The sequence below is a fragment of the Larimichthys crocea genome, chromosome XX (genome assembly GCF_000972845.2).
Source record: "Larimichthys crocea isolate SSNF chromosome XX, L_crocea_2.0, whole genome shotgun sequence".
In the NCBI taxonomy this organism is placed as follows: domain Eukaryota; kingdom Metazoa; phylum Chordata; class Actinopteri; family Sciaenidae; genus Larimichthys; species Larimichthys crocea.
Window position 1 is genome coordinate 2799676 of NC_040030.1, and position 19529 is coordinate 2819204.

General features: G+C 41.2%; 1 protein-coding gene across 5 annotated transcripts in view; it reads right to left on the bottom strand.

Annotated features, from left to right (window-relative positions):
- syt1a (synaptotagmin Ia) overlaps nt 1-19529 on the bottom strand; it is a 172373-nt gene that overhangs the window by 33088 nt on the left and 119756 nt on the right. For all 5 annotated transcript variants that reach the window (XM_019276907.2, XM_010737257.3, XM_019276906.2 and 2 more), the window contains 2 exons: nt 13531-13736; nt 292-464 (listed from right to left, as the gene is read on the bottom strand). In XM_019276907.2, the coding sequence (XP_019132452.1) occupies nt 292-464; nt 13531-13705 (348 nt within the window). In that variant the 5' untranslated portion in view covers nt 13706-13736. The remainder of the gene's footprint in view (nt 1-291; nt 465-13530; nt 13737-19529) is intronic.

Sequence of the window (19529 nt, forward strand, 5' to 3'; positions counted from 1 at the left end):
CATGCACGTCGGTGAAAACAAAACTTAATGTGTCGACTGCAAATGTGACAAATCAAATCTGTCACCATACAGCATTAGAAGCACTGAATTTATAAAAATGTAATCCACGTCGAACACAGAAAAAAAACAACAACAAACATTACTGGATAGTTTAAAACATGTTTCTGGATAAATAATCTTCTGGTGTAACGTCATGCAGAGAGAATCGAGTAAAAACAAACAGAGTGTGATTAAATTAGCATGTACGGAGGGATATGTCTCTGAATTTTAACGATAGTTCAAAGTCTTTACCTCGGTTTTGGCCCCATCCTTGACGTCCTTCATGTTGATGGCATTTTTGCCCTTGTCTTTGCCCTTCTTTTTGTTTTTCTTCTTGAATATCCATTTTTTGCAGACGCAGAAGCAGCACGCTAACACCAGGATGATCGCCACAAAGGCGATAGAGGCGATGGCCCAATTTGGCACTGGGGGGGAAAGAGCAAACAGAAAAAAAAGAGTTTGAATTAAACTTCTGGGAGGAAAAAAAACAACGTTGTCGCTGGAGATTTTGCAGGATTTCAGTGAAGTGGGACAAAGCAGCAACTGACAGGTGAGATAAAAGTTGGAAAATGTGAGAGTTGGCACTTAAACTGACGCCCGGGTCCATCAAGAAGAAGTGGCAGACTTCTAACGATTGGTCCTGACTTGCAGGACAAGACACGACTGCACAGCTTCAGCCAATTTAGTGGAAGTAACAGATGTTGGCATTTTCCACTTGCCATTTAGACAAAAGATTTTCGGACATCTGACACTTTTCACGGCAATCACCGGCAACACATGACTTGCCCGAGACTGAGAGTGGTGGTAATTTCGCAGGGTGTGTTTGAGAGAGGCATTAACAGCGGTACGACCGTGACAAGCCAATGATGCAGCAAAACCAGGTTCACAGGGGTTTGACACACATTGTTCACATGCTTTCAGCTTTAATATTACCTTTAAAAATAGTATGAAATTAGCCTTTTGTGTTGAAGTTTAAGGCTGAGAACTTTTTTGCATTTTGATTAGAAAAGGGTTAGAAAAGAAAAAGCTCTCTCAGACTTCTCCACATACAAAAAAAAAAATCACTAGTTAAATTAAACCTGAACATTCAAAGTTCAGTCGAGAGAGAACAATAGTGGGCGGGTCTCAAAATTAAAATCATCAAACCATCAATTTCCCAGTAATCCTGTCCTTGTCAAAACATTTCTTTTATGCCTCCCAGCTGAGCCGGAGCTGAGCCTCCTATCTCACACAGCTTGTCATGTCTTATAACCCTGCAGCAAATTTTTTTACAAGGCTGAAAATTTCTAAAAAGTCAAACTATGCTTCAAGCCAAACTCTTGAACGTTTGCAAAAGTATAAAAATAAGTCTTGAAACTTAAAAAAATCTTTTACTTTTACATATTCTAAGTCTGGTTGTGTAAAACTTCACATCTAGCATCTTCAATCTTCTACAACTTCATTAAGACAACATAAGGAAAACATATATAAACAGATACATCAAATGGATTTGATACATAGATTAATGCAGTGGCAGAGACTTCAGTCTCTTTACGTCAATAAAACAATCAGCTCTGGTGTTTGAAAGAACTCAGGCTACAGTTTGAATATCTGGATATTTAGTCAATGTCTCTTTTTTGGCTTTTGCTCTTTTCCCATTTTCCTGTCTTTCTACGGAGTTTCCACACAGAGAAATACATATATATATATCAATGCCGTGTTTACTACACCAAGCTCTCAAAATGCTATTGCGATCTCATTCATTCCCACGTTTTGATGAACTGACAGCTGAAAAGGTTGGTGTGTTTACACAGAGGGTCGTGCAGCCTCTATGCTTGACTCAGATGGTTAACTCATAATCCAAAAATTACTCAACACGCTAATAAACAAGGCTGGTCTGTTGCGCTGGCTCCTTGGACACAAACGAACAAACGTCATTGTATCGTCAGCGTATGGTATAACATTCTGAGCTCTCAGTGAAAGAAAAAACATGGCCTTGATATACAGTATATGTTTTCTCTGTACCTTTTTGTGAACTGCCAAATCAGACTGAATGATGTCTTCAGCAAACAAACAAAAAGGATAGTATACTCACAGTCAGATACAATGAATAAAGCCGCACTTGAAGGGGGAACGTATCATGATTTACGATGAAAAAAGATAAAAGGCTGTCTCTATTTATTGAAGTTTATCTGAACTAATGAGTTTATTTCTTCCTCCTGAGCAGCTCTGCCATTTATGATGCAATTTAATACCAGCTAAAGTATGAAGTATCGAAGAAAACCTAGATAGACAGACAAGGTGTGGAATTATTCACCAAGTGCACGCGTTTATTGACATTTACACATCACACTCTTGACAGCTGCTTCCAAATAATTCCCGATACCATCAATTAAACACGACCTGGTTAAGCAGTAGAAAATGGACGGATGAATGGATGGAAAATAACTACAATTAATGCAAGGTATACGTAAGTTTAGAGGTCTGGAATAATAGTACTGGAGACTGTTTTTGCTAAAGTCACATACAAAAACAAATCCTGCAGAAATCTGACAACTAGCAGTCATCTCTGTCACCTACAGGCCGTCACACGCTCAGCTCAACAACACAATGACAGCCATCTGCAAACACGGTGACACCTATCTCTAACCATAGTCAGCAGTCAGCCAGAGATCCCTAGAGCATGCATACAGGTACAGTGAGCACCACACACACACACACACACAGCAACAAACACAATGATGGAAGGAGAAGCGGGTTGTTTTAAGTACCGGAGAGACAACATGAAGTCCAGATGGACTGAAAATAATGAGGGACCTTGAAACAGGCTTCTCCCTTCAGCAGTCATAATAGTCGCTCCTTCAATCTCAGCAGACACCAAACACCTGGCAGCACACCCACTATTTTAATAGAGAGGAATAACAGACAAATGAGCCAATTTCTGGAGCATGCTTTTGGTTTTGTTATTGCTTACTACCCCTAAAAGCAAAGGGAATACTTCTGACTGAGGCAATTTGGAGTGCCACATCTGAGCAATATGCAATACTGAAAACAAACATTGAGAAATATCAATTTTCTGGACAAAAAACACAAGATAGACCCGACGTGTCATCTCAGACATTAGCCCAATAGTGGCCATAAATCTAACAAACCAACAGATAGCATAAGCCAGGTCAGTCAAACTCTGTGAAGACTTTATCTGGAAAAACTCCAAAAAAAAAAGACCCATCAAAACAGAAAAGTATATCACAGTCTATATAACTTTGGGGTTTTGCTCGCTGTGGTTTCTTCACTGAGGTCCGAGGGGAGAGAGACGGAGAGAGGAGAGGAGAAAAATCGATGCTCTGTTGACAAAATCAATAAGCACTCTCCTCCAAGGAAAAACAGTGAGTGATGCTCTAAAATAACTTTAGGATCTACAGCTTTGGCCTTGCCTCGGTGCACTGTGGTAATAGAGGTGACACCCAACAACCCCTGGCAGCATTTCCTTTAAAAACATGAAACTATATCGAAAATTAACCCTGGGTGTTTGTTCAGCTACACATTAGATACATAAAAAGAGACAGCGAGCGCTTAAATTTTGATTTTTCAGAGAGATTTGTGGTGCAACTTTTAAATTATGGTGAAATAATGGTAATATTACTGACTAATTAGACATCAATTTAACAATAAGGGCTAATTTTGGGTTGTCAGGTTGGACCAGTTGGGAGAATTTAACCTCTGACCCACTGAAAAAGTGCTACAGTGTCTTTTGATGAAATTTCGATCCATCAGTCGATCTTCAATTAACACCTTGCAGACATACAGTATCTGCATGGATAAAGGGACAACACCTCTAGCTGAACCTCTGAAAAACTAAACTGGTGGTCTTCCAAGCCAAACTTACTATACACCATGACATCAGCATCAAAACTGACTCCCTATCTCTTGCGACCGTTGCACTCCTCCAATAAACGACGCCTGACTCTGCCACCCGTACGCTCAGGGCAATCCAAACTTTTCACGTCTGTTGTTCCCTCGGTGGTGGAACTTCCTACGAGATCAGGGGCGTCCCCCTCTCTACCTATAAAAACCTCCTGAAGACCTCCAGCTCTTCAGATAGGACCTCCTCTACAACACTACCAACAACTGGTTGTGATAAAGCTATAAATATCTGATCGGTCACATGGATTTTCCACAACCTGCCAACTCAAATATTCTTTTTATTGCTTATAATTCATCTATAAAGCTTAAATACATTATTTATTAATAGTTAATACAGCCATTGTTAGACCTTGTAAACCCTTCAGAGCCTGCATGACTGACATGGCAGAAAAGATCTGTCTACATCTCCTGTTCTTTTAGAAAACCCTGCTGACACCAACCAGACTGAACACCGAAGACCTCTAACCCCGGACAAACAGGAGCATTTGTCAGAGGCTTACACCTCCGAGGATACTGTGGCATATTTCAACGGTGGAAACGGCTACTTTTACCTCACGCATAAAAATGCAAACACAAGGTAAAGCAAGAAGACAGCTTTTTAATGGAAGTGTCGGAGATGTGACAGGTTCGTATTTCAAGCTGTCAAACCACAGCAAAAACCAATCACCGCTCTGAAGGGAACCAAACGGAGGCTCTGATTAACAGAAATCAAAATAAATACAGTGTAAAGTCTCTCTTTCATAACCCCAGATGCTTATGTCACTCCACAGCTATCCTGGCATTTCATCGACGCCCGATGGAATGCCATTTAGCCAGTGACAGTGGAAATCAATCCATGAACTCAGCCCTTATCTTATTCATCAAGCATGTATTTTCCACTGAAAGGCAATTCTGTGTCCCTTAATTAAAGGAACCTGAGTCCCAGAAAGCAACGAAAGCATCTCCTAATTAACTACATTGTCCGAGTGTTGTTTCTCTCGAGAGAGAAATAGAGCGAGAAAGTGAAGGAGCGAGAGCGAGAGCGAGTATTGCCAGCGTGCACACTGCACTTCAACTCCCGGCACTTATCTGTTGTTCCGCCAAGCGGCGTGGCATGGAAAATGAAGTTTGTCTAATGGATGGGTTGCCCATGATGAAATCCATGTTTGCCGTTCCTCAGGGCTCCAATCACTTCATATTTTTTGAAATGGTATGGCATGGTGGAAATCCAAGGCACTAAGCAATGAGACGGCTTCAAAGGTAGACACTGCGAGTGACGTACTGTCTGTAGTTATTTTAATCAGCTGTTCCTTCTACACCGGGACAAAGGATTAAGGGTCTTGTATGCCGTACAGATTTTAAAACCCCTTCGTAGAATAAAGCAGGGAATGTAATCCTGCGATGTTGATTTTGTTTCTGGGGTAATGAAACTCTGCTCTCTCTTTGATTCTTATTGGGACACATTGGGATAAAGAATCTCAAGCATGACAGAAAATATCAGAAAACTACTTTGCAGGATTACAAGAACAAACTTCTGCCTCCTGTCAATACCAGACCACTTTTAGATGAAGGTTTGTCGGCCAGCTTCAATTCACTTTGGCCACAAGACCTGGTGGAAAATCTGCTGCTATTGAAAAGACTCTTTCTGAGGGAGCTCTCAAAGAATCTGAGCAGAACCGATAACAAGCACGCACACACACATACATTAAATCCTAACAAACACTGAAGGCTTTGCACATAAGGAAGAAGGTGAAGTGGGGAGGAAACTGCAGCTCCAAACTGCTCGAATTGGTGTATCAGCGGTGTATTCAATGAGTAATGTCACCTATAGAGTATGAATACGATTTGATGATAATACTCAGCTGGTAGCAGGAGGCTGATGGCTGGTGAAGCCTGAACAATAGACGGCTTATGCCAATCAGTTAATGCAAGTGCAAGTTCAGCTCTGCACTGATTCCCTCTCGGGTCAGTATAACTTTTATTGTCTTAAACAAGTGGCAATCTCTGTGGTCAATAAAAAGCGCCCAAGACTGCAACCAGAGCCAGGTTCACAATGGCTCTTCAGAAAACTGTGGGTGCTGTCATGGATGTCCATGTTTTATACTGTCCATGGTGTTAACGTGTCTGACTTGCACGGTATATTTCTGTCTTCTATCTGCTTATTTTGATTCGAGGTTTATCCCTGTACTCCTCGTGGCAAATTCAGGGAGCCACTCATCGGCACATCACAAGGTTGAAACATTTTCTTTTTCCAAATTGCGGAATGTCCTTGAAGAAAACCGTTGACAGAGAAACACCTGAGAATCGAGGCCATCTATTCCTTGTAACCACTGAACCTGAACTCCATCTACCAATGTAGCAATGAATTGAAAAAAAAAACCCTTTGTCTTCATATCAAACTCATATAACTTCTCAGAATATAGGATATTTGTTGTGGTTCCTTGCATACCAGCAGATATATTAATTCCTCTGAGTAATACCACCACAGAGTTTTGAGTGACAGATGTATATTTAGCCAGTCGAATAAAGTAACTTGCCGGAAAACCTCAGCCCAGCTGATTTTGGCTCAGATGCACCGCCACGCTGGGTTTAGGTTCCCCGTGAAGCCTATCAGATTTCATTTTTGTTGAGCTGTGAAAAGAAAAGGCCAAAGAGCAGCAAGTTTCACTAGATGACATTTTGTGTCCTTTAAACATACTGTAGACGTTCTAAAAGTCACCGCAGATATAGAGAGAGAAGTATAAAATAAGGTCTATGAGTCATTTTTGCTATATGTGGTCATTATGAACTCAAAAAAGATCATCCAGTAGACTTTAGATGTACATTTTTTTCATTAAATCCCATGTTCTAGTACTTTAGGGATAATTCCTGTTCAGTACAACGTCAATACTCTGTCCTAGAGTCTGTTTTATTGTGCAAGACAGGGTTATTAGGGTTATAGGTAAGGACAGACTCTAGGACAGAGTATTGATGTTGTACTGAACAGGAACTATCCCTAACTGCGTTCAGTTTTGGTTTTGACCTCCAAATTAAGCGGTTTAGATGATCTACAGACTTGTTTACAACCTGTGTGAACTTCTTCGATGTCACCGGTGTCCCCAGAGCAGATTGTTGACCACACTGTTATCGCAACCATTGAAAGCGATGGCCGAACCTTTTTTTTTCTGTGACTAAGATGGCAAAGATGTTATTAAAGGTGCTCAACATCTACATCTCCACTACATTACTCCATTTGCTAAGGGGGGTAAAGCTCAAGAACAGACACTGAATGGACGTCTTGTTTGGCTTGAATAGAAAAATGAGAGGGCGTACAGACATCCTCTCAAGAAAAGCATTCATCTAGATGTACTTGCTATCTTTGTATTTGATTAGCATTACGTTTGCCACTTACACTGAGGGATACTTCAAATTTACGTCATAAAGATTAATGGCAGCCCTATGAGAGGCCTCTGTTGTGTATTTTAAAAGACTTCTGTTGCAATACCCCCGGTAATACATAGCACTTTACATTTGAGAGGACGGCTCTATGAACTGGATAGCGTTTAGAGGATGCAGTGTGTGCATGTGTGTGTGTTTAATATTGCATCTGGGTTATATCCACTTCCAGCAGCCCACACTAATCCAATGTGACAGGACCCTGTTGGTCAATTAACCTTGACATTATATCTTGTTATGCTTATGAGAGCAACACTCTGGTCCGTGCCCTTTCCCTGCTGTGGCTTGTTTAAAGCTAAACAATATGACTGCAGCAGGGAGCATCATCCAACTATCTGTGAATGTCTGATACATGGGAACTGTAGTCAAGAGATCCCGTGAGAGAGTTCCTCCTTTTATACCAAACAAGACTGGATTTGGTCTTTGTGATTTGGTTAAATTAGATGTTTCCATTCTGTCTGGTCCATTATGCTGATTATGATCAGGAAAATGTGCGCCCATCAACGCGATGCATTTGCAGGAAATCCTATGAGTTGAAGTGATTACATTAACAGTGCACGAGGTGGATTTACAACAATAGAACAGCGATAATGACATGAGATAGAAGAGCAGTGATTGTCCATTTTCGAGGCACAAAGAAGAGTTTAAATGTGGTACACGAAGACGAGTCATCATCAGTGTAAAGACGGAAGGATTCGTTCAAACAGAGATGTTTTCTGCCGGTCACGGTTCGACCTCGTTTGTCCGTTTGAACTCGAAACACGAAATATAAACACCGACGTCTGAGAGCGTTCTGTTGGACAGTTCAGGGAACCCAAGTGCAATTCATCAAGAGTTAAAAACTACAGCAATAAACAAGAGGAAAGAATCTCCAAATGAAAAAAGATTATACAGAGAGCTTAAATCCAACCCCACTTCCAGGGTTTAAGGCCTGAAATAGCTCACCTATTAGATAGATTGCAATCAAATTTGGTTCACACCTTCACGTCCCACTGAGGACGACTTTTAATAACTAGTGATCTCTTAATATTTCATCTAGTGCCATTGTTTGGTTTCATCTAAAATTTGTCAGAATACCTGTAAACCTCAACAGCTGTTCACAAAACTAAGATGGTGCACACTGCATGAACGCATGATGACAAAGTGCTTTCAGTGTAAGACGCACAAAGAAATCCAAATCAAGGTCAAATACAAAAAATAAAAATGTGTCTTGAGTCGTGAGATAAAAACTGGAAGCTGACTCAGTGGGCCTTGATCCAAAGTGTCAGGACCTTATCAGCAAACGCCCTGCTTTTGGTTTTTCAGCCTAGAGTTATCGTTTGCAGCGTCCTACCAGAGGACCTCAGTCTGAATCCTGGATCAGAGGAGGATAGAAGGTCAGAAATGTAGGGCGAGGCCAGCCCATGCCCCGGCCTTTAAAAGGATTTTAAAACCAATCCTCAGAAAGACAGGCAGTCAGTGTATGGATGCTACAACAGGGGTGATGTGGTCACATTTTTCTGGATTGAGTTAAAGGGCGAGCGGCAGCATTCGTAGGCGGTGGATTGATTCCTGACTGAGGCAAGGTATTCGGGGGGAGTTACAGTAGTAGAAATAAAAGCAGGGATGAGTTTCTCCAGATCTGTAGCTGAAGTAAAAGACTTAACCTTGGCTCTGTTTCTCAAAGGATAAAAACGTGAACAACAACTTTTTTTAGATGAGGTTTTAAGTCCTGAGCAAAACAAAAGGATTTCTGGCACAGGACTAAATGGTATGATTGTGTATAATAACATCTGATTTTGTGAGGTTTAACCATCTGGGGTTCGAGTGACAGCCCTACCGATTGCTTTTGCAATCATGGGTGATTGCTCTGACTCCTGAGGGTTAATTAGAAAGAGTTTGTATTTTATTTCAGCATCGGCCGTAGACTCTCAGACTTGTTGTCAACACGTCCATGACATCTTCTCCTGTCCTTGACAGCATCATTGGAGCAGCTTAGCGAGTCCTTACAGGGGCTGCATTTTACCGCTAACAAAATAATACTTTTCATTAAGGTTGAAATGACAGGCTGCTCACATACCGTCCGGCACAAATGTCCATTTAATGTTCAGGTTTTCAAAAGGACCAATGAAAGAAACATTGCTGATGAATGCACTTGAAAAGGGGGCAGACTTCAGCTCTTGATAAGGATGGATGTTGATCTGTTATTGTGGTTTGAGCCTTGAAAGCATTGAACTGTCTGGACTGCTGCTCATATTCAGCCATTTCTGAGTGTTTGGATGTGAAAAGATCACAACAAACAGCACAAACACGTCCTCATGTATAAAAAAAAACTCATAACAAATATTTCACCTTCAGATGCTGAAAGAAATTTGTCATCTCTCAGGATAATGATTTTTTTTCCAGGCATCTGCAGAGGTGAGAAGATCTATTTTCCATCTGTTGACTGAAGGCTCAGAGGGAAGCTGGTGCTGGTTTGAATCTGATCTGGATTTGGTTGGACCGGCGCCCTGATGGCGTCGCATGGCAGGCAAACTTTTGCAAAGCGAGGGCAGAGAGTAGACGGGCGAGGCTCGTCGCCAGAGCAGCAGGCAGGCAGAGACGAATCAGCTCTGCTGATCCACCGTCGTAATCCCCTTTAATAAACTCTGCTGTCTGCTGACTGTGAGCAGCCACGAAGTCAAACAAGTTGAGACAAATACAAACTCTGACGTGTCTTTTTTGTAGTTTTCTTGTCTCAAGTTACAACCTCACCAAAGTCTTTTACACTCTTATCAGTCAGGACCAAACGTGACGGACACAGACAGAAAATCTGACAAACTGCTCCACTAGAATTATAATTTGAGGCAAAATTTCCCCATGATGGCAGATTTTAAGCCTTTGGCTGAGTAAAAACAAACAGCCCCTAATAAAGAAGGAAAAAAATAAAAAAGTATTTTCCTGAAATGTCAATCTCAGTCTGTGTTATTTGGAGTAATGGCTGATGGTGCCAGCAGTCATGGATCAAACAGCCTTCGTGTTCAGAGGTTAATTGTTATCGGGAAGTAAAGCCTTGGGTGTTTAGAAAACTTACTGAGAAATTCAATACGCTGGTTTCCTTGGAGGCAATACGATGGTTTTGTACGATTACATATCGGGTCTCAGTGTGTGTGTCTGTGTGTTTCTGTGGAAGTGGAAGGCTCGATCACTCACTCACAAATTGATTAAAAGGATTTTTGCTGCGGAAGGAATCATCGCGCGCACAGTCGTGCTGATCTTCTTGTTTTATTCTATTTAGTGTGTTAAGAAATGTTAGCGTCTTTTGTTTTTTAGACGAATCAAGCACTTTAAACACCTCGAGCTCCGACAACTCATTATGGACCAATTTACTGAGATTTTCCCCGACTAACAATTAACAGATTAATTGAGAAATATTCAACAGAATAATTAACTGTTGGTCGCAGCTCAACAAGCGCATCAAACATGATCTGACGGCAATGACTAAACCACTTTTTTAATGAATAATCCTCACCAAATTAGAATAAACAGAGGTAAAATGTGTATTTGTCCTTGAACTTTCAGTACTTTCAGAAAGATTTTAAATAAAAGTTTTGTATGCTTGAGCCATCAGCCAACATGATTGGGCCGAGGAAATATCCCCTGCTCAGAGATGCGTCTTTCAGATCCTGATGGACAGAAATGCAGCAACAAGTTAGGCCGGTTTGGCAGCTCCGTGCCACCAGCCTCAGAGCCTGCGAGGCTTAAACCGGATCACAAGATGAAAAAAAGCATTAGAGAGGATGCACGTTCAGCTTCACCTCTCTCATATTCTTTGTTAAATATGCTACCTGACTTTCTGCAGACGGTATCGATACTCCGCGGAGTAAACAAGTCTTTTCGGGCACCGGGGAGCAAATGCACTGCTTTTGACTGAGGGGATGGAGTGAGGAAACATTTGAAATCCTTTATAACTGACAGGTGGTTTTTGAGAAGTTTTTCTGCCTATGGTAAACAAAAGAAACCCTAATTTCGTTCTTGTGGGCGGCTGTGCCTCAGTAGGTCGTCCACTAATCAGATGATCAGCAGTTCGATCCTCCAGTCTGCATGCCGAAGTGTCCTCGGGCAAGATACTGAACCCCGAATTGCTCCTAACCTATGAATGGTTAGCTCCTAAAACTCTTCTCCAGACTACAATGTCAACATTTGGAGGCAGAAATCATCTGAAGATGACGTGAAGATGTTGTTGTTAGGTGCAGCAGGAACAGCAATGTATTTCAGGGACAGACATTCAATGCTGACAACTTCAGCAGCCACATATTGGATTCACAGTACAGAACCATGTTGGTCTCTGCAGGAAAGCACGCTTTTGAAAACGCGTTCCCATCCGGCATCGACGAAAAACGTCGAAAGCTTAAAGATTACTAGTAACAACCACGAGTTATCTGAATAGAAATTGGGTGTTTTATTGTGGTAAATATGCAAACCCGGTACCAACAAATCTTCCTCTGTGGACGGCGGAATATTTCACGCAGACTTTTTTTTTGCACCATTACATCTTTGGAAAGGAGAATATGACTGGTGGTGTCATTTGTGCCGTTGCTGAAGAAATAGGGCTTCTATTCCACAGGAGCCATTTCCCGCTGTGAGAATTACTTCCACATGAGCCTGTGGATATATCTATATTTCGATTTCTGCTGAAGGAAAAATAAAACCCTTTGTATTTCCAGGCAGTGCTACACTAGATGACGCAATGGCATCTATATATATATATGTCTCTATCTATCTATCTATCTATCTATCTATCTATCTATCTATCTATACACATATCATCATATACCTAAAATAATGCTGCGAAATTCTCAAGGCGTGCAGATCTGGAAGCGTTTGGCTGGAAGGTTTAGTGATAAGAGGGAGAGACAGAAAGCACGAGTAAGACAGAAAAACAGAAAATCCAAGAGCAAATAATAAAGCCAGTCACACATAATTTAGCAATTTATCATGTCAAACACTTATTACTGTTGCCAGATGTTTATTCTCCACTTCAAATGTGATTACGTCTGTCATATCATAATCTGGTAAGACAATTCCATCCGAGCCGAAAAAATGTGTTTCACCTGATTCACTCGAGTCTTTGTCAGAGGTCCCGGGGTAACAATGACGTTTTCTCGTGCGTCAGACAACAGAAAGTTCACTCACAATCACTCTGCTGAATCATTTCGAGTCACAGCAGAATCACGCTGAATAAAAGCTTTGGATGGTTTTGTCCTTCTGATGGATTACGTGTAATTACAGCCACAATCACGTTTAAGCTGCCAGAAAAACAGCAGCGGAGAAAAGGAGTGTATTATCGATATATATCACATGTTTATGTCTTTGTACTCTGACTGTTTGAGTCGATTGTACTTCTGATTCTCAAGTTCAGCTCCCTGGGTTTTTTTGGATGGTTAAACACACCTGTAATCACGTCTCGCCTGCATCAAGATTCATATTTTTTGGTCTTTCATGCTTTTAAGTTAGAAGTAGCTCTTTACACATTCACAAATATATAATATTTAGTTTAATTTAAAACAAACAAACATGGAAAACCAACCAGACTGACATAGATGCCTCTGAACAACAGGAGAAATCAGTATCAAGTGCACAACTATGCCTCTAACAAGCTTGGATTTACAGGGAGGATGCTTTACTATAACTATTCTTCAAACCTCTTAATAGAAATACAAAGTTATCTACGTTAAAATTGACATTATTCAGAAAATCAATATACAAGGTGATTCCAGGCTTTTAAATAAACATTTTTGACCGAATAAAGATCCGACAGGAATCGAAACAATGTCTGCTTCGATAGATTTTGTGGTTTGGAGTTTTATCACTGCATCCATCCTTAATAAATGCACAAAACAGAAATTAAAAAGTGGGGACAGCTGATCATTGAGTCTTGTTCCTTGGTCGCCGAATTCCTGCGACTAAATCATCTCAATAAAACCACTTGAGCAATTGTTCTGACAATCACTTTTTTGATTCACTGAGTAATTTGCTCTACAAAATGTCAGAAAGTCGTAATAAATTGTGATTATAATTGCACAGAATCTTTAAATTGTTGTTTTGTTCAACCAGCAGTGAAGATATTCACTTTAAAAATCATAGAAGACAACAAATATCTGAACTTTTGGCATTTCTCTTCAAAGAAAAGATGACTGAGGTAAACACACTCACGTTGGATTTTGTTCAGCTCGTTCATGAACTTGTCCTTCAGCTTGGAAAAGGCCTCGTCCTTCTCGCCCGTGCCCGTGCCGGCCATGTTGGTAGTGTTGGAGCCAGCCGTGGCGGATGAGGCGGTGGTGGGCTCGGGCGCCGCCGCCGCCAGCGCTTCCCTTCGACTCTCACTCATCGCGGGCGATGCCGGGAAGCCGGTGCAGATGCTGGACAAGAGGGAGGAAGAGAAAGCTGGGTTAGATTTTTCTTTCGCCGCTGTGACAGATGCATGTCAGAGGCGCGGTGCTCGCCTCGTTCAGATGACTGAGTCGACGCAGACCGTGTGAGCAGCTGCTGGCTCAGCCTGGGTAAACATCAGCTGGGGTCCAGAATGAATTGGCCAGCTCGCTGAATTCAGAACAAAGCTACTCACTCATTGCTTAAACTCCAGATTAGCATCACAGAGCAGAGATAAAATGATTATTTATTACTCTCATACAGCACAGGCAGAAAATCTCAGCACTGCTTAATTGGTATTATGCTCTTTTACAAGTCGAGTAAATAATGCTGCAGGGCAGAGGAGGTTACTCATCCAGTGTCTTATCACACGGTGCTCTTTGTACACAACAGGTGTATTTACTTTACATCCAGCTCTTTTGTAGAAAGAAACAATATATTGCTCTTGTTAACCGGAGCCTTGTGTGTGTGTGTGTGTGTGTGGATACACTCATTGTGTCCATACATGTGCAGAGCTGTGTGTAATGTACTGTACATCGCATGTTAGTCATCACCTCACTATCACTGTGGGAGGTCGGTTCCACATGAAGTTTCCACACAATTTCGACGCTGCCTCCGGACAACAGAAGGAGACGTTTCAAAATATATTGCCACGACATTAAGGAATACATGGATTTATGATGTTATATAGACTCCATACTAAGCAAGTGAGGATAATTTATCATCATAAACAATTATTCTGATGTTCAACATCCGTGAAACAGAACCTGCAGCACTTGTAGATAAAAAAAAGTCTAATTTTAGGTCAACAAATACAGACGTTATGTGTATTATATTACATTTCTGCCATATTCTGTAAATAGAGCCCGCTAAATCTGACACACCGGACCTTTAATCGATTTAAAATAGTGGCTAGACTCATTTTCTTTCAGCTCTGAGCAGTAGAATAAAGCAAACTGTGTAATCGTGCGTGTCATTTCTAGGGAAAGTAAGTGTTAGTGTTTTTTAATACCATGACATAAGTGACTGTTAGTTAACACAGGCTTCTTCCTTTAGTTTTTAGTTTAGTCGTGCACTACTAGTATCATGACACACGACTGTCGGGCAAAGCTGCAGCGCCGTGACAAGTCTGCTGCAGACAGGAACTATTTATTGTCCTCTCTCTGTGCAGGTTGTAATTTAGCTCTGTCACCATAGCAATCAAAGAGGATAATGGCACACTAAAGTTGTAGACTTTTTTTCTCCACCCGTACACACTGAAGGTTGATGACCTAATTCTCCTCCTTTGCCACAGTGCGGTCATCATTAAACCTATATCTTCCCCCATTTATAGTGCTGTTTCATAAAGGCCACTGCACTGGTGGCAACAGAGAGACTTTTTGAAAGGTTTCTATGTAAAAATCTAAATGTAAGCCGCAGAATGGCCTCCAATGATATCTGTTTATGAACCTCAAAGAGCTGAGAAGAAAATATGGTGCCAATTCATCCTAATATAATCTTTGAAAAAAACACAAAGGCAAAGAGAGCTTCAGAGAGTCCAATTTGTTTTTCTTTGAATACGTAAAATTAGGTCTGAAAGGCGGCGAGGCAATTTAGACTTTCAATATTTGGTCTTCTCAGATACAGTTTAGCCATATCTGGACACGGTGCGTTTCATTCTTCTCATCTAGTCAAAAGCTGCACAATAATTTCGAAGGGAAAAATGATCTACTGTTGGCAACCGTGCAGCTTAACCGGAGTAGATGTGTAGTAGCATATTCCCTTGTTTACTTAGCTCCGACTGAATTCGGTGTGGGAGGGAAGATCATTTCTCATTCTCTGTACTCTTCGAGCTCGACATTTCCGAGCCGATCTGGGAATTCAAGCCTGGCAACTTTCCAGACACAACCCTGTTTCTATAAAATCTAGGTTATCTCTGCTGCTGTTGAGACTGGTGCCATTAACAACCACAGTAAGTGGGTTTTATTAAACGACATAGCCTACATTCATCTGTGCAAAAATCGATTGGCCATCACATACATTAAGGACTGTTGGAGGAAATGACTTGACTTTTATTTCAATCTGTTGCCTGGCACAGGCAGCGGAGAAGAGGCTTCCTATAAACAACATATTCCCAGTTATTGGTACAAATGTGGGGAAATATTTTACTTCGTGTACAGCAAACTCTCAAATGCAATCGAGTGTAGAAAAACTAAAAAGGTCAAAGCCGAGCTAAACATCTTCATATGAACTTTGCCAGTGTCCAAATGAACTGATATTTGGTTTAAGGGTTAGTCTTAACCTTCAGGTTGAGATAGATTTAATCGAGCTTGAGATACATGTTCAAGCACTTCACTGCTATATTGACTTTATACTGAATAAACAGTGAATATGGACTGTGGACTGAGAAAGTGGCATTTACAGATGTGTGTCAGTAAGTGGAGCAACATGACATTAATGGACCCCAGTGGTATTTGTACCTTTGCCCCAGGTACGCTGCCATTTTCTCTAACAGTACATCCTGTATATCTATTAAAGAGCATAAAGACAATTCACTGCAGCAAATATCACTACTTTATCTCATGTCACACATCAAACACCAGATGTTTGATCCTTTGAACCAACAAAAAGTAATATTAGACAACATATATTGAGAATAAGAGACTGCTTGTACAATTGCCACCAGCCAAAGATAAAATGAAACCAACGAAGGCCCAATGTTTCCACCCTTAAAATCGATACTTCATCTGAATATTATATTACATGACAGGACATTACATGATGCACAACAGAAACCCCGCAGGGAGACACACGAGGAGTATACAGAACACCAAAGACCCAGAGACAACACGGTTATTCAAATTCAAACACAAACAATGGCAGAAGAGGAAGCAGGAGAAGCTAATAGTGGCTCGATCCCAAAACACACATTTACACAAACAGTTCATCGTCTGGTGAGGCTGGTTGGGACTGAACACCAAAGGGTCTAAACATTTCCACAACTACAAGACAGGCTGTCTATACTCGTGACTCATCACGTACAGATTTCTTTTCTTGTTCCTTTAGGTAAAGTTCATACAGGGCTTGTAAACAGAAGTCTGTGAAGTATCTCTTTGGTTAGACTGATAAGCAGTCATTACATTATACATTGTGATTTGACTGGCAGCTAAACAAATTCTTAGTATGTCCTGGATTACTTCAAAAGCTGTTATACCAAAGCCCACTGCTAAAGTCCACCAATGACAAATAAAACGCAGAGAGCCAATAGCCTCTCTGATGCTGTTGATGTTCTGCCACCAGCAAGCACGGCTCGGCAGTGGCCAATTAAACCAGCCAGCAGTGGCAGAGTCGCTAGCTGGGACAATTAACATCAGAGCCACCAGAAAGCAGCATGTTGAGCTGACTGGTGGTAAGAAACCAAGTCACTGCTGGTCCAGTGGAGAGGTAGTGCCAGTATGTGTGTGAGAACAGGGTGCAACTGGTGGCGTTTGCCAAGAAAGCCTATGAAGGATCATGTACTGGCCCTGCTGTGGCCCCCCTCCAACTGGTTGGCTGCGTGTACATTATAAAGTAGGGATCTGAACAAGGGTTGTATAAGGATTTAAGCCTTGATGTGAAGTTCTTCAACAAAAAAAAGTGAGAAACAAAGAGGCTTCAGGCTCCACAGGTAGGACGAGTTACAATACAAAACTGGCAAAGATGAGGACTGTAAAAACTGTTGCCAAAGAAACAAACAAGCTTTGGATTGTAACACAAGCACTGCTGCTAAGCTAACACAATATGAATCACTGGTTGATGACAATGGTTCGTTTGGTTTCCTGCAGCTTCGCAACAACACTTAATTAGTAATTGCTCAGTTGTTATGCACAATTGTCAACTAAAGACATGATAAGAAGCTTATTGGTTAGCAACCAGGTAAACACACTGATTAACCCAGAGGCTGGTCACACTGATGTCAGGCCGGACTCAATACAGGACTCAGATGCTGAGACTTTGAGAAAACAAAAACCTGATACAACAAACAGGCTATGAAAAACTGACCTAACTAAGGAAAACAAAAAAACACTCCAAAAGGAGGAAAAACTCTAAACTAGTTATTAAAAATTTATCAAAATCTCTCCAAGGGAGGCTGAAAAAACAACTAAACTAATCTCTATGAAACAAAAGCTAGACGAAGAAAATTACAACAAAAAAATCACTCTTACGAGGAGAAAACAAAAACTCAAGAGCAGAAACGCTATGACTGTGGCAAGGCTTGGAAACGGCTTTGGGGCACGATCGGAAGACGAAACACTTTGGCACAGTGTTTAGATATACACAGGGTAACAGGAAACAGGTGGAAACAATCTGACCGGTGACACATGAGGAAGGGCAAGTGACCTGAAACGAGAGGGCAGGTAAATATCAAAATAAAACAGGAAATGACCCCAACTTGACAATTGATGTTGGTGGAGGTTGTAGTTGATTCGTTTGCATAGGACTTTTATGTAATTAACACCACAGTTAAACATAATGCCTGTGCCCTATTTGAACATCTCCAATGTTTTTTTCCAAACTGTACAATGGAAAAAGATTTTTCTTGGCTTTGTTTAATTATCCCTTCATATAAGTAACGGCTGATAATGGTTGACATTCATCTCCCAAACACAGAAGAATTTAAGTATCACCTGGGTGGTACTTTAATTTTGTCTGACAGAATTATACAGTGGTTCTTATCCTGTTCATGCTGCTGTATTAATCATAACTTTAATATGGGGTTGTTTTGCCACATCAAAACAACCCCACTCATGAGCCTAGAGCTAAATCTAATGGAAATTAAATCCCTTGTCTTGATACCGAAAATAAAAGCAGTTGTGACTGAATCGCTGGCGTGAGGTTGGTATTCGCAAGCTGCTGCTCGGCAACATGCTGTGAAAACATGATATCACTGCACTGATATCATCTCCAGTTGTGATTTTAACACTTAACTAACACTTGTTTAACGTCTTTGTCTGTCACCGACTGATATTTTCGAGACATGTCATGCGGCGAACTGCTGCGGAAAAATACTGCGAAAAAGGAGACAAAATAAAAACAGCAGCTTGGTATGCAGAAACTTAACCGATAATCAGAGCAAGAGAAACATGATTCATTAAATGATGATTTAACTTCAGGTAAAGAGTAGCAATGAACCTTCTCTTGGTTTGAACAAAGAAGCCATTGGTTACCTCGGCCCTCTCAACCTCCCGCTTTGTTGCATGGACGCCTACGCATGTCCGTGTTCGCTCAGCCTCCCTTTGGTCTCCCTTTGAAATGCTCCAAGGTTAGTGTGGGGGCTGAGCCATTGAGAGGCACGCTTGGCAATGACAGAGATACTTCAACACAGGCGAGGACTTTTAGGGGGCACAATGATGCTCTGCGGAGTGCCTGTGGGAGGCTTCTTCTATAGAAAAAGAATTGATCATGCACTGACGAGGGTAGGAGGTTGGGGGGGCACAGGCTTTTTCGCTCAATACTTCCAAGTGAGCTTGTGTCGCACGATGTTTTAAGACGCTTTGCACAAAGACGTGTAATAACGTAGGGAGCTACATTTTGAAAAGACAATAATTACCATAAAGAATTCAGCAGACATGTGGGCGCAGGGTTTTTTTATGTAAATGACACCATTCCAGTGAATTAGTGACATTTCAAATATGCAGAATGAGACGTGCATCTGAATGAAACAATGTTCCAAAGCATTTACATCTTAGGATTGCGTAAGGCTGATGGGTTCTCGCGTCTCTCCGAACACAATGTCAAATAGAAGACAACCGAATGTGAGCGGC